At 42.2% G+C, this 23,506-nt stretch overlaps 2 protein-coding genes across 2 annotated transcripts in view; one reads left to right on the top strand and one right to left on the bottom strand.

Annotated features, from left to right (window-relative positions):
- Window positions 1–23,196, bottom strand: part of ccdc146 (coiled-coil domain containing 146) — a gene marked incomplete at both ends in the record, with an annotated part of 48,565 nt that extends 25,369 nt beyond the window's left edge. The window contains 6 exons of the mRNA XM_083906810.1: window positions 305–362; window positions 3,129–3,344; window positions 5,457–5,539; window positions 20,947–21,120; window positions 22,214–22,283; window positions 23,135–23,196. Of these exons, the coding sequence (XP_083762936.1) occupies window positions 305–362; window positions 3,129–3,344; window positions 5,457–5,539; window positions 20,947–21,120; window positions 22,214–22,283; window positions 23,135–23,196 (663 nt within the window). The remainder of the gene's footprint in view (window positions 1–304; window positions 363–3,128; window positions 3,345–5,456; window positions 5,540–20,946; window positions 21,121–22,213; window positions 22,284–23,134) is intronic.
- fgl2a (fibrinogen-like 2a) lies at window positions 10,657–20,688 on the top strand (the record flags this gene model as incomplete). Its single annotated transcript, XM_083907223.1, has 5 exons — window positions 10,657–11,244; window positions 11,947–12,151; window positions 17,110–17,329; window positions 18,418–18,588; window positions 18,684–20,688. 5 exons carry the CDS (start codon window positions 10,657–10,659, stop codon window positions 18,997–18,999), a joined length of 1,500 nt encoding a protein of 499 aa, XP_083763349.1. The 3' UTR covers window positions 19,000–20,688.
- Window positions 23,197–23,506: the final 310 nt, after the last annotated feature.

Below are 23,506 nucleotides of genomic sequence, written 5' to 3'. Positions count from 1 at the left end.
ATTAATATGACCCGCAGCATTATACAATGGACTGTGGTGTATCACTTAGTGTGATGTTTGCATGTGTGATTACCAGCAACAATGTTCGCCTGCTTTAACAAAGGGGAAAAACCTTGTTAACATTATTTTTTCCGAATGGAAGATTTCACGTTTCTTTTTTATAAAAAGAGCAAAGTCTTTATATGGGGAGGGATTAAGCCTTGAATGGAGGCTTAAAGTGAAAGTCATATCTATCCTCTCTGAAGACAGTTATTGCAGGAGTAATCCACGTCTTTGAAACTTTGAGCAGCGTGGTGCAACTAACCGCAGGTTCAGGCTGAATCTCATTCTCTTTCTCCAGGTAGTGCTTCTCTTCCCAGAGACTGCATAGCACCGAGGTGAGGTGAGGTAACGTGAGGTGAGGGGGGTTGGTGAGGAAGTGTGAAAGAGAAAGGAAAGCATCAACAGATTATTAGAATAAGGAAATTACACGTTTCACTTCCTGATTCAAAAGAAAGCCTCTGCAGTAGCGTTAAAAAAATACATTGACGTACAGCGTTCGGTTAATCACTCATGCTGACTCATTCTTAGTCTATATTCTTTAAAACATGTCTTTGAATATGTTTCTTCAAACTAAAGACACAGCAGTGTGTGTATAATGTTTCTTTAGTCCCATAAGGGGAACATTTTATTTATATATACAGTACATACAAATACAAAACCCTTTCTCACACACAAACAAATAATAACCAAACCCAGCTCAAATGTGCATGATATGAAACCTAATTTCTATGAATTTCTTATTTCCCTGTGGCATAAGCGTCCTGGAGAGCTTCAGCAAGTTTGTGTGAAAAATCATTTCAAGTCAGCTCCATCATTGAGAGAGAAGCCCCCCCCCCCACACACACACACACACAACAGCACACAGCAGTTCTGCTCATAAAGTAAATGATATTAATCTTTCTTATACTGGATAGTCAATGATATACACTGTATAAAGAGAGAGAGAGGAGGAAAAACCTGCAGTACTGCTGCAAGTGTGCGACTTAGAAGAAGAAGAAGAGCGGAATTCCTGTGTGTCTGTTTGGCTAAAGATAAAGGACACAAAAAAAGGCATATTTGAAATGGTGAACATCTGCTTGGCACATGCAGAGACAACTAGCCATGTGGACAAGAGACAGAGAGGGTGTTTTTTAGACCGCCAGGAAGACGAGGTGATACGAGGCTGGAGAGGACAAGAACGCTCACCACCCATAACTATCCCTGATAATATACCCACTCAGTGTCTAATACTGCTGCATCCATAGGGAGCGCTCCCTGAAAGTGTTTTCATTTAATATTTTATTTACTCCTGGGCAGAAAAACGCTCTGCCTCAGAATGTGACTAATCACCATATCCAGTAGATGGATAATTCCCTTTCGGCAAGACGGGAGGGAATTTATGTGACGTGAGTGTTTTTAATGATGAATTTATCTTTTATCAAATTATGATTTTCAACTTTTGGTGATTTTTCTTATCTTGGTGAAAGAAATAACGTGACCTTATTTGCACGGTCCTTCAGCTTGAAATGGGCTCCGTCATACAGCGCTATCAAAACCTGACTGAGGGAGTGTTTGTGTGTATGTACCTGAAGCGCAGTAGCGGGGTGGGGAAGACCTTTTTGTGGACGCTTCTGTGTTTTCAGTCGGCTCGCTTTACGAGATCAATGGTGCCGTTGCCTCCGTCCGTCTTGACACAAAACAAATCACTTCCTGTGTGCAGTTCGGGAATGATAAACAGTCTTGTGGAGCTGATAGGCTTGATCAGATCATTGTGTGAAGTCATATGACAGTGGTTTGAACGCAAGTGGCAAAACAGTTGGGTCATCGTACATACGATGATGTACCATATTTTATTGTCTATATAATATGCTATTGAAGAAAACGTGCAACTAGCATTTGAGACCATTAAACCTTCAGGAAAATCTTTACCGACATTGTAAATCAAGTGCGATGTTGGTCTCATAATAGACAATTCAAATGTATTTGCAACCAGCAGAGTCGCCCCCTAGTGTCTATTCAGTATATTCTCATTTCCTGGTTGGCTTCAGTAGATAACCTGAAAGACTGCTTTCAGTTTTTGCTAACATTTAAGAGATTACACACTAAATTATTCAGACTTGTAACCCTCATAATAACTTCTTACCCCTGATATTTTCACCTGTAAATGTCAACAACCCTTTTTACTTCTTTTTTTTAAACCTCCCATAAATCCTCACTTTCTTCTCAAAACAATTTTTCCATTGCCGTTTATTGCGTTTGAGAATTGGAATAAACTTGGGAACCCTAGCTATTCAAAATGTACCATTTATAAACTGCACCCATCAATTCAAACGACACTTCAAGCGACTGCCTTGAGTGCTTTGTTTTTGCACTTACGCCAGTGTATGTTACCATGTTGCTAAGCAATGTTCCAATAACCTCCCGTTGGCCTTTTGATAAAGTCAAGTTTGTGTACAGAGACGAGAGAGAAAAGATGATCGAGTGAGTGAGTGAATGCACTGTTTTCCTTCTCTGTGGGGGCGTGTTTGACCCTTCGGACGCACTGACAGGGGGGGTGATGACTGATATTTGGGGGAAACCTGCAGCAGAAAATAGGAAATCTGTCAGAAAAAAAAGGAAAGGAAAGAGTTGGAAAAAAGAGGAAAAAGGAACGAGTACAGGACAGACGTCAACCTGGGAGCAAGAGTGGAGAGTAAACAGGTTCACGCGTCCATAGGAAAATCCACCAGAAACTGGTATTTCCCACACTAACTGAGTGTTTCAATGTTTCATTTCACCCTAGTGATATAAAAAATTTGATTTCTGGGAGAGTAAACGGGGAGATATCAGTTTTTATTATTGTCTGTGTACACAATCAGTATCTGTGGAGCAGAGAAATAGGTCGAAGCCAAATACTATCAGTAGTGTGTGTGTGTCTCTGAGCACACGTACGTATGCTCTCTCTCTCTCACTGGACACAACTTCTGCCTTCAGCTCTCCACTTTCACTTCTGTGTTTCTTTTGTCTTGACTCTCCTGTGTGTCATCATGTGCCATTTGACATCTCACCGTCATGAAACTAGAAATTGCAACGACAACACGGGTCGAGTGTGTACACAAACGACTCACCACTTGAGTTGGTGTTGTGTCTTGTACGCCGTGTTCTCCGCGGCTTTCAGCTCATTGTATGCCTGAAGGAGCTGTTGCCTCAGTTCTTTGACCTCACTGTCAGGCTCGTCTGAAGCGCTCTGCTCCTCTGTTCTCTCCAGCTCAGCGTGCAGCCGCTCCAGCTCAGCACGACGCCTCTTTGCCTCGCCCAAACACTGGAGCTCAGAGTCCTGACTTCTGTAAGGTGAAGCAACGATTTAAAGGTGTCAGTGAGTGTGGTCAGCAGTATATCACCAGGTAGACCAAGGGATTGTCACATCTGTAGGTATGGATGAAATACTGATTAAGACAGTTCTCTTAAAGCTCCCATAAAACAGAAGTACCAATTAACGCTGTTTATTTGGCGTGTATCTGCACCTCGTTTATGAACCCCTGAAGGTTTCGAAACAAACAGTTCAGCCACTGCTGAGAACGCTTTGATGTATCGTAATCTCGGGCTCAGTGAGATCTCAAACCTGTTCTGGTTACGCAAACAGCAGTTCTCCTGAACAGCCTCCTGCTCCAGGCACTAGTCTGGGCACATTTGGTTGCGTACATTGAACCGCAGAAGAAGAACGTCCGTTGTGGAGGTGTTTCACTTGCGACAGTGTCTTCTGACTCTCAAAGACGTAAAAGGGACTGCGGCAGGGAGTCGTGACGAAGCTATTTTTAAAGGTGCATTATGTAATAAATCTAAAGCAAATAGCCATAAAACCCTTCTAATATGTCACAGAGACTCAGGGAACAATTTGGAATTTGAATGTTTTTGGCCACATTCTTACATATAGCACCTTGAAACATTTGATAATGAGTAGCAGAGGGGGAGCTGTGCTTCTGAGAGCTGGTACTTCCAGGTATTGGCCAATCACAAGACAGTAGCGAAGGCTCTACGCTGGCTGGCCAGTTCTCACAACACAGTTCTGTCTTCTGGGGGTGAGATTACAGTCTGAAACAGCGCGACTGACGAGAGCTTCAGTGAGGAGAGATTTCTATCGGCTCATTTACAGCAACTACCATAAAAACAAGTTAATGCATGTAAGTAGATCTCCATAACTCGCATATATGTGCGATAGGACCACTGTATGGGAGCTTTACACCTTTTCATCTTCTTTAAAACACATGTATTTTGTCTACAGTGAATTGTGAAACACTGTAAATGAAGTATACACTCAGCCACTTTATTAGGAACACCTATTCCACTGCTTTATCCATCCATCCATTTTCTACCACTCTGTCCTCCACATGAGGGTCATGGTCCAACATATAAAGACTGAAGTTCGAACCAAACATTGCAGAAACTTCACTCAAGCAAGTCTGGTTGCCTACAGCAAACTCCAGAAGATAAACAGCAGTTCTCTCCCTTGTTGACGGCAGAGGTCAGAGGAAAGCGGTCAAACTGCCTGGTTTTGAAATGATAGAAAGGCAACAGCAACTCAAACAATCACTCATCCTAGCCAACATTTGCAGAATACCGTCTCTGAGCAAAAATGTTGGACCTTGAAGCAGATGGGCGACAGCAGCAGGAGACAACTCCTGCCACTTTATTAGGCGTCATGTGCACCTAATAAGGTGGCCATTGAGATGATTGCAGAATTTCATGATTATTCTGGCAAGAAAACCAACCAGTAACCAAGATAAATGCATAATGCTAATCTCATCATTAGTCTGAATACATAGTTACACCTTTTAAAAACAATACGTGGTATAATATGCATGCAGGCACACTCAAGCGTCTGATTTTCAAGATATACCTCTAAGCAATGAGCCAATTAAATTTAATACGCACAGATTCTCTTCCACCATCACGCCTTCACAAGAAACTGAGGTGTCAAACGTTAATTTCGCTTTCCATCTTATGTGGCCTTAAATGTGGCTTGGCAGGGATTTATGAGAATCGTTGTTCGTGGATTTAATAAAGATTAACAAGAAGTGTGCTTTGGGTCATGTCTTGGACCGCTTCCTCTGTCTATTTGAGTCGGTGGCGGTGGTGGTTCCACCTTCATCATGCTGCAGCGACAGTACCCGTTTTTGCTCAAATCATTATTTTTGCTTTGTCGCTTTAGGTATCAGGGCTCGGTGTCACAGATGCTACTTCAGTGTATTTTTAACTGCGTGTGCGAGCAGCAAAACTAGATCTGATAAGGCGTTTAAGTAGTTTTCAAGGACACTTTACTTTGGGTTCACTCTGGCTTGAACACAGGTCTGATGACTCCCAATTTATTTCTCTAATGTGCAATTCTTTCTGCGTCTCTGCAGTCACAGACACAAGTATAAACTTCTTTGGTGGAGGGAAAAAACAAGGACACGTACCGCTTCAGACTGGCGTGCAGCAGATTGTAGCTTGCTTTCAGTCTGGCTGCTTTGGTCTGGTCGATCTTGCCCAGTAGCAACAACTGAGGGACACAAAAAAACAAGCTATTACCAACAAGGCAGACATGAACACTCTGTGTTTCTATCAATTAAATTCAAAATGTAAAACAGCTTAAAAATCCTGAATAAAAACATTTATTATTGGTATATACAGTAAATGGCAGCTGGGATTTATACATTATCCTTGTGTCAATCACCCACATCTGGATAATCCGGCTAAAGCCAGGCATCACTATACCTTAAACTGTTTGACTTCATTCACAAAGGTCGGCTAAAGATTCTCCTGCATGGGTTTGCCAGCGCAGGATTCCACTTGATTTAGAGTCTCCGATCTGGCTCAGAGCTGTCTGCGTAAAAGCTATATATTGATAAAACATCACATTCCGAGGAAATCTCTTGTTGCTATTTTTCCCCATCCCAGATAAAATAATGCAATTGGGCAGCGCAGCGAGGAACAAGAGTTTTCTGACCCGTAAGCAGTTTTGTGTTATTGTTTCATGATAAAATTAGGTTGCAGCAGGTAAAAAACTCAATCAAAAGAGACCCCAAAAGAGCTTTGGATTTCAAAATGTTTCCTTTTGGACAAAAACGTTTCTGCTGTAATAATATTGCTGACTTACAAAGAAAGAAAATGTTATATTCATCTGGACTCAAGGTGCGATCGACCACAGCAACCTCCCAGAAAGGGATTTAAACCAAGTTGGCCTGAATAGACATTAATCATCACAGTATCAGAACACCTTATCATGATCAGCATAAAACAAGCCTCCAAGTATCTGTAATCTCAAAGGGAGAGGACAAATTATTGAAAATAGCTCATATATAATGATAAGAAACACTTCTATTTGTTTTTTTTCGAAAAAAGGCACCATTAGGGTAGCGATTCAGAAGGTCGATAAAGAAAGATTCACAGCTGTGAAACCTTGGCGAAAAACAAAACAAAACAAAAACCACGGCGAAGAAAAAGATAGTGAGTGAAAAAGTTTTGCACAAAGAGGGGGGGAAATTATCTGCTGGGGTTGTTGTGAATTTCTCTCTGTGGTGAAACAGTGATAGAAACAGAGGACAGGTGCTGTTCCCCCTCTTATCTTGAGAGCCAGGTTGGTGAAGTTGGGGGTAATGAAGGATAGCCTTGTCTGTATCAAAGAGCTGCAGGACTAAGCATATCTCAGACCAGACTGTGTAGCAGGTAATCTAACAGCAACGAACACACACAAACAACTAGGCTGATATCAGCCCCCCGACTTCAAACATTAGCCGATGATATGCTTTTTTTATTCACTGCATTTTAATGTTATCTCGCCGTTGTTAAAAGACCACGTACCAAGGGCTGATAAGGACGGAGATTTATACTATTATGAGTGATATAGATAATGGATCTTATTAATGTGATTTATTCTGATGTTTTTCACTCACTTTGTCTGGATTATCAGTCAGCAAAGGTCACGTCACGACAAGGAAAACAACCAAATAGTATTACACGAGCGGCGGCGTTAAATCTGTCGTCTTCACATCTTGAAGCGTTAAGGGAGTCTCATCTGGTCCTACTTCAGTGAAGGACGACTTCAGTCATGCCATTTTTATATTCTCCAAAGAAAGAGGGCCAATTACAGGAACCTTTGAAATGATCTCACTGCAGTGAAATAAAAACAGCACTTTAAAGCTCGAGAGGGTAGTTTGTCAAGACAAACAACGCCGCAAATGTTACATCCACTGTCAAACGATAGACCAAAAAACACTTCGTCACCTGTGTTTTTACAAACCGACACCTGCATTATTTTACATTTTGATCCACTGGATAACTTGTTTATAGCGATTAACATCGCCAAGCATGATACAATTCATCCTGATATGTTGAGATGTCCCTGAGATAAATGCATCTGAATTTGGGACCGAATCGTGTTAAATTAATTGCCACCAAATCTGTAATCTGGATCAGATCCGAATTAAGCCGATGTTGAGTCTGACAGCCTCGTGTCTGATCCTGCATACACACATCAAATGTTATTCAAACCAGATGAGTTTTGACAGTTTTTAGGTTTGTCCATGGAGGCAGCAGCAAAACTGCGCTAGTAAAGCGAGACGGCTGCAAACAGTGTTGGTGTATCACTGAAAATGATCCATAAAAAATTTCACAAGTGAATTCCACTGCTCAGTAAGCACTTGCACAGGATAAATGCTTCTTCCCCCACCTGCCCCGTGCTGCTGTATACACACAAATGCTCCTTCACTCAGGTCTGATAGTTTTGCTTGACAAAGTCCATTTCTGAGGCAGATGCGCTACAGCTTCAAGTGCAGCTTTTAGTATGCCATTTCATATTGTCCCCAAAATAAGAGACTAATTACTGGAACATTTGAAAATGATCTCAGGGCAGTGAAACAAAAATAGCAGTTCAAGACACAAAGTTAGGCTAAATAACACTTAAAAAAGAGGTCAGGTTTGTGGTGTGCGCAGTGCATATGGCATATCAGTGACACGACAGACATCCCAGCCAAAGAGTGGGAATTTATCTGAGAGAGGCAGCCTGAAGGGGTTTAAGGCAGACTCTCTAAATTCTAGTGCCAAGACTTATCTTTAGCGGTGTAGAATATTGAAGGCTTTTGCAGGGTGGCTGCATGAGGCTCACATGTGGCAGCACAATCTTTGAAGTGAGATGAAGACAAACAGTGGAAGATATTTAGGCAGGCACACGGACACGCATACCTGTCAGTTTACCGCGCTAAACTAAAGCTCCAATGTACGAGTGTGTGGTGCAGCTGGCGTGCAACAACAAAAAAGAAGATGTGGGCTTTAATAGTCTGCACCTTGGGGAGAAAAGTAATGGCCATCACCACGACGCGCGACGTTCCATTCCACCATGTGGTGGAGAAAACCATCTTTCTGTGTGTGCATCTCTGTCTTCATCTTCTCATTTTTTTAGTCTCTGAAGTGGAGTTGAGCTTTCAGCCAGACTGAATCTCTTTGTTACATGTGTTTTTGTTGCTGGAATATTTCCCCTTTGCTCCAACAGGGCCGAGTGCCACCGCTGGAAATGAAATCAATTACAGAAAGTGTGTCACTTATGCGGAAAGCCGACATGTGCATGAGGCATGTCTTGTTGGAATGTTGTGGGGAAAAAAAAAAAAGCAAAAATCCAATTACAGGACCCTGTGGTTGTGAATCGAATCGCATGCACTGAAACAATAGCTACAGCCCACACAAGCACATAATGTGTTTATGAAGTTTATAACGAGACAAGGTGACATCGAGAGTGAGAGCTACTTCTGGTTGAAGTGACGCTGGTTCTCATCTTAAAAACACTGCTCGTTCATTCAAACCCACCAAAAATGATCACACCATCATGGTATGAACAAGTCGAAATGAAAAGGTCTCAAATCCAGCCCAGCATATCCACGCTCAAATCTGACTCATTCCCCAAACTTAGGGCAACATAATCTGCGATGTGCGCTCTGGATTTTGTGATGAAGTACGACTTCAGCTTTCATTTTAATGTGAAGTCAACACCGCAGGTGCATTAGGTTAGGAAGTATAAATCAGATCAGGGGGCAGAGTATCGGCACACACTTAGTATTCTAGGATGTGGATCAGGATTCGGGAGGGAAAACTAATTCATTATGCGACTCCAATGAATCTTATTCTGAGCAAACCTCATGCATTCAGAGATCTGGAAACGGGACCACACCAACTAAAACGCCAACATGAACGCTCGGCCTTTGCTAAATTATCAGATTACTCTGTACTTATGGGTTTAACCAGGCCTCTATTTGACGATACTAATTGCCAATCACACTGATGTGGTTTCCTCTAAACATGAACATACTTTAATTATGAAACATGGGGAAAAAAAGGCAATTAAAACACAATAACTCCCAAGAAAATGTTTACTGATGTTGTAAATCAAGTGGACATGTTCCCATAGACCACCATCCAGTTCTTTTTGCAACCCCCTGGTGGTGATTAAGTTTGTTCTTACTTCCGGGTTGGCTTCACCGAGGAAGCAAGTATATGGTCTATGATTTTAACTCATCGTCTGATCATTTTGATCTCGACTACACACTTGTTTAACAGCTGAATATTGCACATAATGGTAGAGTAAAATCAGGCTCGTCTAGTGCACATGCTGAAATGTCTCTCAGAGACACTTAACCTCAAATTGCTGCTGGTGGTTGTGTCAGTGTGAATATCTGGTTTGCGGATGAGAAAATGGCAAAAACTGCAGCGCAAAGTGCTTTGAGTGGTCAACACGACTCGCGCTCTGTATAAATACAGACCGTTTACCACATAAACACACACTTCCACATAAGCTGCCACACTGCGGTTGTTCCGAACCTAAGCAGTAGCACGTTTCTACAGTCAAAACAATACCTGCCCATCTGTTGGTGGTCGGTAAGAAGGTCATTTGTGAAAAAAGGAAACCTGTCCAGCTTTTTACAGTAATTGTGCCCACCTGGTCCTAGTTTGGACATGAAGAGTAACTTGTTGTGGAGGAGGCGGTCGTTTTCAGGAAGAATTTAGACTCTGATTCGGGTGAAGACGAGGACTCATCACTCAAAACACATTTTGAGCGCACTGTTCCAGGGCAATGAGTCATTTAGTTTTTTTTTCAGGGCGATGACCCGACTTCAGAGTGAGCCATTATGGCACCATGCACCGACTGCAGGCAAAAGGACCAACTGTACCTCCCACCCATGCTTGATTTTCTCTCTATCTCCCCCTCTACCGCCGCCCCACCTCTGTGGTTTTTTTCACATTGCTGCTGATATGGAGTTTTACATTACGCAATAAAGCCACCCCTCCCAGCATCTCAAACTCAGCACTCTCGCTCTGCCCCTCTCTCTCTCTCTCTCTCTCTCTCCCCTCCCTCCCTCTCTCACTCGTCCTGATATTAATGACACAGCTATCTGAGGCAGCGGCAGTTTCTCTGCGCTCTCTCCCTCCTGCAGGCTGCGCTGATACACTCTCACACTCTTAAACCAATAGGACACATATTCACATACTTCTAGAAACTGCAGCTGCTCTATTATACATGCACTTCCACTCACAGTAGAGGGTTTTTATTTTTTAATCAGAGCGAGCTGCTCACACTTTAACTTCGCACAGACTTCTCCTTTTTTTTTTTTTTTTTTTAAACGCAGAAGAATGAGGACAACTGCGCTTTTCGTCTGTGCCAGTCTCCTTCTCACGGCCACCAGCCAGGCAGCGGACTTCCCCGTCAACTCGCACCAGAGATGGGACGCTAAAGGACCTTTCACTTTGGGATCTGAATCCAGTCCGCCCGCCTCCTGCCCCATGAAACTAAGACCCTCGGGCCAGTGTGGGAGCTCTGGGGCTGGGGCAGAGGAAAGTGAGGACTGTCCATACCAGCTCACCTTACCCCCTCTCACCATCCACCTTCCCAAGCAGTTCAGGCTGCTGGAGAAGACCATGAAGGAACTGCAGAGTCTGAAGGAGGTGGTGAACAAGCTGCGAGGTGGGTGCCAGGAGTGCAGTGGGGCGCAAGGCAGTGGACCTTTAGGACATCAGCAAGCCGACCAAGGACAGAAGGATGCTAGGGAAGGAGTGAGACTGGACCCGATGGGACAGGAGGTTCTGGATGGGTCGAGTCAAGAGAAGAGGGGAGATGGGATGGTTCCCGGAGCAGGAGCTTCTGAAGACGGCACTGGACTGAGACAAGGCTCTGTTTTTGGGAAGATTACACCGAGTCCAGGCAACATGCAGGAAATGCAGGTAAGAAGCAGCTAAGTCAAGATTTTTTTGAAAAGAATGAAGGCTGTTTTTGTAAAGACACTTGATTCAGAGCAAAGATGAAACCAGTCATTTTTAGGAATATTTTGGAAGAATTCTGACTGTCTTGTTATGTGGATTTTTTTGTCAACCTAATTCAAATTAGGGTACTTCATACTTTTCACACTACTGGCTTTACATTTCCATGAATATCATTTAAATTCCTCTTAAGCCAGTTTCATTAGCGGCCTTGTGAAGATTCCAGTGATACCGATCTCCACAAACTAAACTCAAAATGTGCCCATTCTGTGTATGAAGTCATCTAAACATGCCCATTCAAAGTAACCCAGCTAGAATGTAAACCGGACAAAACGTTAAGAGGTTTTAAGTCGTACTTGGCACCAGTTCACCAGGGAAAATTCCTAGTACTGTAAACAGGGCTTCAGACACCAGCCAAAGGGCAGTCAATTTCGCTTTGTCTGGTAAGCCTGTTGACTTTCACGGCCACTTTGGCAGACGGCCAATCATCACGCTGTCGCAGACTTGTTTCTGTTAAAAATTCAAATTGTCTGGTGAAACGACGAAGGAGATTGGCGACTTCAGTAATCCACCTGCTTTGTATTCTGCGCACATAGAAATAACAACCACCCTCACTCCCTCCCTCCCTCCTCTTCCTCTTCTCTTTCTCTCTCTGGCACTTCCCAGGTGAAGCTGAATAGGATGTCAGCCAGCTTGCGCAACGCCAGGAGCCAGATCTCTGCTCTGCAGGGTCGTATGGAGGGTCTCAAGCTGCTCAACATGGACAACGTGCAGGATATGGTGGACAGGCGGGTGGAGAACATCACCGGTGTGGTCAACAAGCTCAGCTCCACCTGCACCACCCAGTGTGCAGTACAGAATACCCCTCAGTGTAAGTCTGGTTTCAAATCATTTCTTTGATCTTATATTTCTAATGTCCAATCCAAACTACATTTTCTACTTCAAAAGGTGCTGCTCTGAGTTTAATGAATGTTTCTTTAGCTTCTCTGAGCAGGTTAAAAAAAAAAAAAAAAACCCTGTTATCTCCCCTTGTCTATTTCCACAAATTCACCACAGATGTTATTATGGTAATGAAATTCCGGCACACACCACCAGACATATCCAGCAGCTCGGGGGCTGCTGAGAGGTAACATTTCTGCCACAGAGTCGATACAGTCATGCCTGGGGGGGACATGTTGACATGTAATTACTACGAATAACCCAACACTGGGTGATCACCTTCACCCACTGAGGGCCAAATCGTTTCTGGGAAATGGGGAATGAAATCTTCCAGACTGACAATAAACTCAATACACGAGGCTTGTTGTGACATGCCCTCCCAATAACCCATAATAATATCACTTATTTTGATGTGATTTGTACAATCACGAGCAAAGAATATGATGTTGCCTACATAAGAGTGCCTTGTCCATGCATTACTACAGTATACAGCCTGTCTATTTACTGTAGCTATAGCAAAACAATATTTCAAGGTTGAGATCATACTGGACCATGAGTGAAGTAGTACATTCCATCTTATTAATTCAAGTAGTTGCCTGGCTTTCCACTGTGATTCTGCATATGGAGAAAACCCAAAATGGAGGGAGAGAAAAATAGCACTGCATTGCATTAACATATAAAAAAAATATATAGCTTAAAAAGAGTGTAATCCCTCGCTGGAGACAACCATCCAAAGCCATCAGCAGAGATTGCAAACTGGCTGAGCTTAAGTGATGCTCCACTTTACATTAAAGCTGATTGGACGCTGAAATGTCAGCCTCTTTTCAGGCTGAAATGGAACAATGTCCCGACACTGCACAAGTGAATGTCGCACTGTATTATGGCTTTTATGTGGAAACAGATGTGAGCTCATCTCTAAAATGATTAGCTGGGACAGTGGTGTGAAGGGAATACACGCATTTTTGCTTCTCTGTTTTTTTTTCTAAAACTTGTCTCTTTCTCCTTCAAAACTCTCCTCAGATTTATAGTCCTTCTCTTTCATAGATTTATCCTATAAGCACATCTGCTCTCCATCTCACTTATTACAGTTCATCTTCCATCTCTCCTCTGAAGTAAATTCTTTACTCCTTAATCCCCTTTCTTTCCTCTTCCTCGCCTCTGACCCATCTTGCTTTGGAGGTCACGCACTTCCATGCTCACTCCTGCATAAAACAACCAACTCTCATTATCTCTTGCCAGAAACATTAGTAGTAATGTAGGCAGCTTCCGCGACATTAGTCACGGATGGCGCACAGGGTCAGGAACACTCATCTTTGTACATCAATCAGTCATGGTAAGATCAAGCAACAACAGACTTTTTTTTTTTTTTTTGCTGGCAATTATGTTTGATGGTGTTTGAATTTAATCTGAGAGGAGACAGCTGCTGGTAATCTGGAAATAAACACGACTCTAAGACCTGTGCACTCTCACAGTCCGGATTTCAACAGTGCTGCGACTGTTGTTTTTATCAAAGTGATAATAATTTTTGCCTTGTATGCTAAAGTTCCGCTTTAGCAAACAAACCGAATATCCTTAATTCCTCGTTTTTAAAATGAAAATACAGAAATGCTGATTTAATACACCTCTCCATTTTCCATTAATACTGGAGTGGAAGACGGCCTTTCATGAAAAATGTCATCACAATTTCAAAAAGTGCTTAGTGAAGCACTTCATGCCTAAATGTCTTTGCTTGAATCACGAGTAAACTGCCCAGATGCCATCATTAACAATCAAATAGAAATTTACAAAATGTAAAATCTGCTTTTGTTACAAAAGACAGAACGGATAAAACACTTGGGAGAGCCGTGACGAGACAGATGTGCGTTTATATCTTGACAGGAGTTGTGGTGATGGATCATTGGCAAGCAAATGATAACCAGTCACATGTGAAGGGAACTAGAAAACAGTCAACACTGTACACAGCTCATTAAGCCACACTGAAGTCCGAGCAACATTCACACACAGCGGGATTAGAAAGGGCATTTGAGGACATTCGAATGTTTGAAAACTTTCCGTCCTCTTATCTGCACTGTTTTGTTGCAAGCCAGAAAAATACAAGCGCTAATGAGGAACGTGTAGCTAATAAAACACCAGTGTATAAGCAATTTCAACATCAAGAAGGAATTGTCAAGGTGCATTTATCTCATCCAGCTCGCAACGCTAAAAAAAAAAAAGAAAGTATTTATTTCACTCCTTTCTGGAAGCACTAATCTTCACTTTCACGCCCATTAGACTCTAACGTGGGGGCCTTGAGGTGAATTGACAGCAATTCATGTTTAGCTACACCATTGTCTTTCGGGGGAAAGAGCCTTGTCTGCTTTGTCAGGAACTGCTCGACTTCCTATAGGAAGGGTGTCGTTTTTAGATGAAAGTTTCATTGCGTCAAAAAGTGACAGTAGTACTCGGGGTCAGAGCTGTTGTTGGCAAAGATTGTACTAATCACTTTGGATGCACATTTCCTTTCAATTAAAAGTGTGCTAATCTCACACGAGGACTGGTTGTCAAAAAGGGATACTTCCTTAAAAACGCACCTGTGTTTCCTTTTCTGTCAAGAGTCAAATAAGCGACGTCGTATTAAAACGGTCAGTCTTTAGAAAGCACGTCAGTCATCCAAGAAATCAGCGTTTAAAAAGAGAGCGGGGTGACACGTACACAGTTATGCAAGTTAATAAAGCACAGAAGCACGCAAGGCAATCAGCTGGCTAATTTGACCCAGCCATCTGAACAAGTCAAGACAGCCAATCAGCTAACAGTCGTTTGGGCATCAGTAAGTGGCTGATATTAGAGTTATTTAGGTCAGGCAGCGCGCCAGAGGGAGTGAGATGAGGTTGGCTCGTGTCTCCGTGTCTTGGGATGGCGACAGTCCCCGGTCACATAGAAGGAGACGGACGAAGAGAGCGGGAGATGTGAAATCAAGAAACCACAGTCAGACGCTAACAGCCAAGGAGGCACTAAAAAGAAATTACAGGTCAGCGCAGACAAAGCTGCTAACGTGACGAGGATGCATTTCAGCCTCACACTGAACTCCCAGACCGTTTAAGGAGTGATTTTCCCTCTGTGGCTACTTTGGACCTCAAGTATTTTCAAAACAAAAGGGAGGTTGGTGACTTTGGCTCCGTCCCAATACCTCCCCCTTAAAATTTCCCCTTGGTTTTGAGTGCCCTCAACCGTAAATTCCCCTCATTGAGGGAAGTGGTATTGGGACATCACTACGTAACGAACGTGCTAGCCTACGTCACATGTTGACAATTCTACCGGTGGAGCGTGCTATTTTCATTCAGGAAAAATGCCGGCGGATCCAGCTGTCCAGCTCAGTCAACGCAGTTTTTTCTCCGTCCTCGTAAACGATATATCACGAATGTGATAGCCGGCTCACTGAATTCGTAAAGCCTCATGGGTAATTGCATCTTCCACTTCTTTTTAAGCCCGCATCAGAGCTCACTACATTTTGAGGGTTGATTATAGGGGCAAAATCGCGTTTCCCCTTGCTCCCCCCTACACGTGAATGCGCAAAATGTAGGGTTAGGGGAAAAATGTAGGGTTAGGGGAGGTATTGGGACGAAGCCTTTATGTTAGGCAACAGGTCTTTAAATCTGCAGCCTGTAAACGCGTCTTTCACATTTAAACCATTATTCCGATATTTCATGTGGTACAAGGACAACGTTTTCCCATGAGCAGCACAGAGTAAAGAAATGACTACAAACAGGTTTGAGTACGACCGAAAACACAAAAGAGGCACCCAGAAAAAAAGTTTAAAGAGCAGCTTGACAGGATAAATGCCTCTTGTTCCCCCCGCAATTCTGCATGTTTTTGGATTGTGGAGGAGGAAACCAAACATCGAGTTGCAGCATACAAATCATGCAACGTCGTTTCTGTCCACACAAAAACAAACTGAGGACAGAGAACAATAACATCAACAAAAAAAACACTTGAGTTTCAATCACAAACGATAACCTGGCTCCCTAGATTTCCCTAGACTTTCCTCTCGACACCTTTCAAAAACCTAATGTACATAATGACCACCACCCTGCACTCTCTGTGCTATTCTAATCTACTTAACCAATAAACAGATTTCAAAGTACGACAAAGCTTTAACAGCAGCAGAGAGAGAGTGAAACTCAGGAGGAGTCCACATATACACTGCCTGTCCAATGTCAGGATGATTCAGGCCCCAGGTGTCGAGTTTACAGGGAGGAGGAACGCTTCTCTAATCCAGTTTTACACTTTCCCACGACTTGACAGGTCGGTTTCCTTTCGGTTGCCAAACACTATCTGATAGGGGCTTTTGGACCTTGGTTCTGGGTTGGGTCAGTGGCCTGCAGTGCAGCATAAGGGATGGGACACGACGGTCGAAGAATAAGAGGGGAAGATATAAAAAGACATAGGAGACGAGATCTCAGTTGTACAAAAAAGAGCCTATGGCGCAACAGCACAAAGGGTGTTCACCGACTTTTGTCCTCTGACAGTGGACTTCATGCTTGAGTGTTCCCGTTCTTAGTAAGATCTTTAGATAAGGAGTGCCATATTAAGCAGGATGGGAACAGACTTGAATACTGAAGTTATTATGGACAGCATTCAGTGAAACGTTTATGCTCTGCGGCATGCTGAAATTTAGTTGGAGTCACACAAGCAATTGTTGTTAAGTCAAGAGGAACAGTCTGGGACAAAATAGACATCTCATTCCCTTTTCCTTTTTTTGGTCTTTCCGAGCCTCGGGGGCCATTTCTATTGCAGTCTCTTGGTCGTGCAGAGCAAAATGCCACAGCCAAGTAAAAGATTATCAAATGTCTTTTTGTAAAATCCCATTAAAAGTGACCTCTCTTTTTTCCCCCCCAACCCATGTCCATGCAGTCATCTTAGCCCCTCGGGACTGTTCGGACTACAACGTGCTGGAGACAAGGAAGAACGGCGTGTATCGCGTGACCCCCGATCCCCGCAACGGGACGTTTGACGTCTTTTGCGACATGGAGTCGTTCGGAGGCGGATGGACTGTGATACAGCAACGGCTCAACGGCTCCGTCAGCTTTAACCGCACCTGGGCCGAGTACAAGAAGGGCTTCGGCAACCTCAGGTATTGCACTTCGATCCTTATGACATTACTCTGAATTTGATGCGTTTTTAAATCAGCGTTCAGCAGCGTGGAAAAATCTAACAAAGCAAAGTCAGGTGAACGACAGGAAGTCGCTGACTTTCATGCAGTGAGTCTGCAGTAGTGCAACCCCACAGGACAATTCATATTGAGTGGCAGAGGAAAATTTAAGCTACTGCAGAGGGGGAAAATATAGTATGACAAGCAGGTTTGGGTGCAGAAAAGTGGCCATTTTTTTGTGAAACCCCCAACAAAAGTCGACTAGAGCCACAGATGTGAAACACAATGAATAAAAATGAACATTTCTTCTCCTCCCCCACATACACACAGCACAAGAGCAAACTCTTGTCTGTGTCCAAGTCAATGGCTTTCAACCCATCTTAGCCAGAATGTTCCATTCCCTCAGGTCGTCATAGGGGTGTACTTGACTGATGCAAAGCTTCCAAACAACAATGAAACAAAATGTTCATTTTCAAATTCTGATATGAGTTTAGCAAATCTGAATTAATACAACAAATTTATAGGCACTAATTAGTGTCCCGCGCGTGTAACTATATAATCAGTTACAGATCAGTTCCCCCCCTCCTACCACAACATGAGACTGTCCAGCCTAATGAGGCACACCTGTGCGTCACTATCACTGATTGTTCACCACCTGTTTGTTTTCGCCCTCACCGATGGATTATCGTGTGCAAAGCAACATAAAAATATTGCATTTAACAGCTTATTAATCCGTGAAGTGAAATTCAACACATTTTTTTTTTAAAGAGCAACAATGCTGTCATTTCTTTAAACGTAGTACATTTTTCACCTCTCCCCTTCTGCAATATTGACTTTTATTTCACATATAATCATGGTTTCGTCATCAACAAACATAGGGCTACCTCTTACGAAAAGAAAAACAACTTGTTTTGGTCTTCTTTCCTTCTTTTTTTTTTTTATTTAACTGTCAGACTTCTCTGTCTTTCCTCTACTCTACCCTGTGGCGAAAGGTTAATTCACTTTGAGCAACTGCATCCAGCTTCAAATCTTGTTTATATCACCTATCACTCATTTTGTCCTCCATGCAGAGGTGAATTCTGGTCGGGCAACGACCACATCCACTTGCTAACAAAGGCCAAAGACATGGTTCTGCGTATCGAGCTGGAAGACTTTGAGGGTGTCCGGGAATATGCCAAGTATGACCAGTTCTACGTCGCCAACGAGTTCCTTCGCTACCGGTTGTCTTTGAGTGGATACAGGTAGATCCTTTTGATTCTGTGCCTGCTTGCATTCAAATAAACTCAAATATGAAAAAGGACACACCATCTAATAGTTGCCAATATGTCATTTTCAGTGGAACTGCTGGCAACGCCATGAGTTTCAACAGGCACTTCAACCACGACCAGAAGTTCTTCACCACGCCCGACCGCGACAACGACATGTACCACTCCGGAAACTGCGGCGCCTACTACAGCTCCGGCTGGTGGTTTGATGCCTGCATGTCGGCCAACCTCAACGGGAAGTACTACCACAAGAGGTACAAAGGAGTCCGGAACGGGATCTTCTGGGGAACGTGGCACAACATGTCGACGGAGTACTACCCCACCAACTACAGGCAGGCCTTCAAAACTGTCAAAATGATGCTGCGGCCCAAGAACTATGCCCCTTAAGCGGGACAGGTAAATATACTCAGTGTAGTCACAAGGACAGACACAAACAGGAACAAGAACACGGACGAAGAAGTAGACTCCGAAACTTGCATATATTCATTTCCACTCATTCACACATGCATACTTGTACAGTGAAAAAGTCTGCAAGCCCCATAGAAGTTTGAATGCAGTAGTAATGAAAATAACCGTGTAACACAAAAAAAGAAAGAAAGACAAATTAAGTGTCCCATTACATTTTTCCCATTGTCGTGTGTGTGCGGCCTTCAAAATGTTGGAATAAAATCATAATAATAATAAAGGAGAATGGACTATTAACGATGATAGACTAATAAAAAAGCCACACAGTGTAAAGGCCAGGCTCCTGCAGGGGCCGTAATATTATATGGAGGGTTACCATAAGAGATTTTTCACTTCCTCTCTGACATTTCCAGTTCCTGTTGTGCTGCCTCTCACTATAAACCCAGCCAGGACACAGAGCACACGGCACACAGTAGTAGTAAAAACTAATGAGCTATCATTTTTCTCCACTCCAAATGGTTTTATAATTAACAGCAACCACTCAAGTGAGGTATACGAGAGCTGATGATACAGTTTTGTGCAGGTCTGAAAACCCTGCACGCTGGGGTCAGATTTAAACTGATCTAAAAAAAAAAAAAAAATCTACAGACAATGATACACGGCCGGTCTCTGAGCAGCGGTGAACAAGTTAATAGCTTCCGTGTTGTTTATTTAATTACGGTGAGACACTTTTTTTTCCTATTGTATCATCATTCACTGCAATATAAAACATCCCAGTAAGAATATGTAGCCTGAGATAAATTTATGTTGGGTCATTCCAAAGTACATTGTGCACGATGGATGTTTTTGCAAATTGGGCTCGACAGCAGCCACACTGCTGCCAGAAATGAAAAAAAAAAAGAGGAGAAAATATTCAAATTATTTCTCCTCCATAGCCGTGGGTGCACTTAACAACTACACAACTCTTGATGATAGACACCAAATTTCATGTGGGGGAAAAAACAAATCCACTTTCAACTTGTACAATACTGCTACCTAATGTTAGAAAAGTGTATAGCATCATTTAATCCATTTTATATACACTGTGAATGGGAAAGGAAGAGTGTTTCACTTTGAAGGATGTGTACAGTATTTAATTTATTTTGTGAGGTAACGATAGCTTTTATATAATACGTAGGTTATGCCGTGCAAAGTCTAACGATTGTTGACATTTTTGAGCTGAGTGATAAGGTCTGAGTATTGTTGTGACCATATATGTGTATTTGAAGCTTTTTTTTTGTATAATATTGATCTTTTCTATCACTCATAATAAGCTGTCATGCCAAAAAAAATGCACTTTTATATGTAAAAAAAAAAAAATCATATGGTTCCAATTACAAGGCTCTGTATATTGCAGTGTTTGGCAGTTTTGAAAAAATACTGATGCCTAATGCTTATTTTCAAGCATCGTCTGTGTAAAAGTCACCCATTCTTTTTCAATGTAGACAAAAAAGTACACACGATTAAAGCATGAGTATCCATGAGTAGAGTGTCTACATTCCTGTTTTAGGGACAACATGATGTCTGTAAAAAATGGGGGGATGAGGTGCTGTGTGCCCATTCTGAATGGGTGTATGAGATTCAATGAGAGTGGGTTTATATCAGTTTTGCAGGAGATATAATGACTCAACTGTGGGCCAGTCACATTATTGTCTGTACACTGTATGTGATGATCAAGCTAATAAAAAGTATTGTGCTCTTCCATGCAATGGTTTCTCGTACCAAGTATTTTACAATACCACGGTTCTGTTCAGCTGGAAATTGCATTATCTTTTTTTTTTTTTTTTTTACAAGGCCCTGCATCTGCCATGCGAGATGTTTATCCTCTCTATCAAACCTCCGAACGACCGTTCACACAAAAATCACCTCACAACATTTATGAGATGTTACCTCATCTAGGCACTGGAAAACATCATCAGTGCCGGCGGCAGAAGGCTGCTCTTCTGGAAGTGATGCATCAGGTGCAAGGGCCGATAAAGGGAAGTCCTCATCCATTCTCCTCTCCGCATCCTCCTCTTCCTCCGTGACCTCCACTTCACCTCTGCTGGGTGGCCTGCTACCATCCTGCTCACATAGACTCACTAATCACCCGGCATTCACAGATAGAGGGTTGGTGATTGCAAGGGAGGGAGGTAGAGAAAGAGAAAAGCAGTTTTGAAACAGGGAATAGCAGTGTGGGTACATTTCTCAAGCAAAGCCACACAGTAAATAAACAGTTTTACACATAGTTTATGTGATTGATATATGTAATATCTTTTTAAGATACTGTACTGTTAATATTAAGAATTACAGCTTCTTATTTGAGCCTAACATATGCACATAAGTAGTTATTGTACAGACATTTGCTCCCCAAACCTGGCTGTCAATAACAACAGTGTTTTTATTTATTTTTATTATTCAAACCATACTTTTTAGTTTAGGTTAACTGTTAATTATAGTGAGAGAATCTATTTTAATAAGTCTGAAAAATCACAAACAAATGATTAAAAACTCTGTCAATTAACAGTCAATTAAAAATCTTTGTTCTGATGTAAATGTGCTGATTTTCTCTATGGACACTGGTGTGAGGCTCAATTTCCAGTTGGAAAACTCTGTCTGACTGCAAGAAAAAGTGCCAAATTCTTAAGATATTGTAGACTTTCTTATCTATCATAGACAAACACAGATTGTATTAGGTGATCTCCGCTCTGCTATTTTTAAATGTGTCAACACCTCATAAAACCTGCACTTGTACGAGTCCCGTTTTAGTTCTTGTGACTGTAACTGTCATACTGTGAACCAAAACACTGTTTTTCCATGTCTAAAATTCACTCAAGTTAATTACTAATTGAGCACTTGCTGTGAAAAGTTCTCCACGTAGTTTAAAAGTTCGCTAAAACACTTAAAGTCCCCCCCGTGTCCATTTAAAACCGACACAAACCCAAACCTAGCTAGCTTAGTTAGCTTAATGTGCTTTATGTTGCTGTTTTACGAAACAAATAAAAAACAATAAACATTTCGACAAAAGTCTTACTTTTAAGTGGCTTGAGTTTCCGTTTCCGTCTTCAAAACCTTCGTGTTTTTGTCCACTAAAGCTGCATGAACTTAAATAGTTAAATACATTGAATAACTTTACAGCGCAAGTTAGCAAAGAAAAATACACAATCACTGGTCTCACTCTGGTTTTAGCCGAATGTCCTGTGTCCTGGTTACCATAGCAACGGCTCAACACATCGCCCAGTATTTGTCTGGGGGGAAATCACGTGGATATATTTTATAACAACTTTAATTTGTTTGTGTATTTGTGAACTTTATTTTGCTATTTTTGAAGACGAAAAAGTTGTTTATTTAAACAGACGTAGTCACTAAATCATGTTGCACTTGCAGTGACTGGCCAGCAGATGGCGGTAAATATTAATTTACACTAAATAATTGCATTTCCAAATCATATAACTGGACAGTAACAGAGAAAAAACACAAATCAGAGCCTGAAAAATTCAGAAATATCAGTCAATATCAACAAAAACGAGAAGGCAATGTCATATGGGAGCAAATAAAAGTAGTAAAAGCAATTTAATTCAGGAATACAAAGGAATGATGATGGATTTTTACAGCTAATTTACCGTTGACTACCCATTATTCAGTATGTCATGCACTGGCTGCACAGTGCAGCGTTAAAGGCCAGCTGTCTGAACACCCTGAATCACTGAGCAGTGAAAGCACTGACATGAAGGTGGAGTCAGCTGACCTGAATCCAAGGTGAAAAGTGATGGCGGTGATGCAATGCTGCTGGTTCTCACGTCACCCTCTGCCCCACAATGCACTCTGGCCCATATAACTCCCAGCAACAGCTGCATGCAGGGATCCAATGGGAGCGAAGTACAGTGCGTGCATGCATATAATCGGTGTGATGGGGGTATGTAGCATGTTGTGTTGTAGACATGACATAACTGCTAAAAAATGCTGTGTGGGACACCAAACAATAAGTCTCCTTAACCCCTGTCTCCCATATGGAAAAAGTCATTTCAGTGATGTATCATGGGTGAAGGGTTCAGACGACTTTTTTTTTTCTTATACAGTAAAGCATGTTCCTCATTACCCCCGCGTGTGCGAGCTGTCGCCGACATCGCCGTCACCTTCCCGGGCTTCCCGGAACACCATATGTTCCAAGTATCTGCTGTTGGGGTTAAAACATGGGCAAAAATGCACACATGTTCATGTTTATTTAATTCAGAACGGGACAAACCACATGCACATGAGACGCTTTCAAATTTAACTGCTATTATTACTGTGTACATATTGCTTTATGTAACTGTAATCTGACCAACTGACCTTCTTCAGTGTGTTCTGGTACAAGAGATAAAATAATAATATTTAGAACTGGTATATTAGACATGCAACTCATGATTCTTTTCATAATCGATTCATCTGTTGATTATTTTCACGGTTAATCAAGTAATGGTTTGGTCCA

Source organism: Microchirus variegatus, assembly GCF_963457635.1.
Source record: "Microchirus variegatus genome assembly, chromosome: 20".
Classification (NCBI taxonomy): Eukaryota; Metazoa; Chordata; class Actinopteri; order Pleuronectiformes; family Soleidae; genus Microchirus; species Microchirus variegatus.
This window is presented reverse-complemented; position numbering and strand designations above follow the sequence as displayed.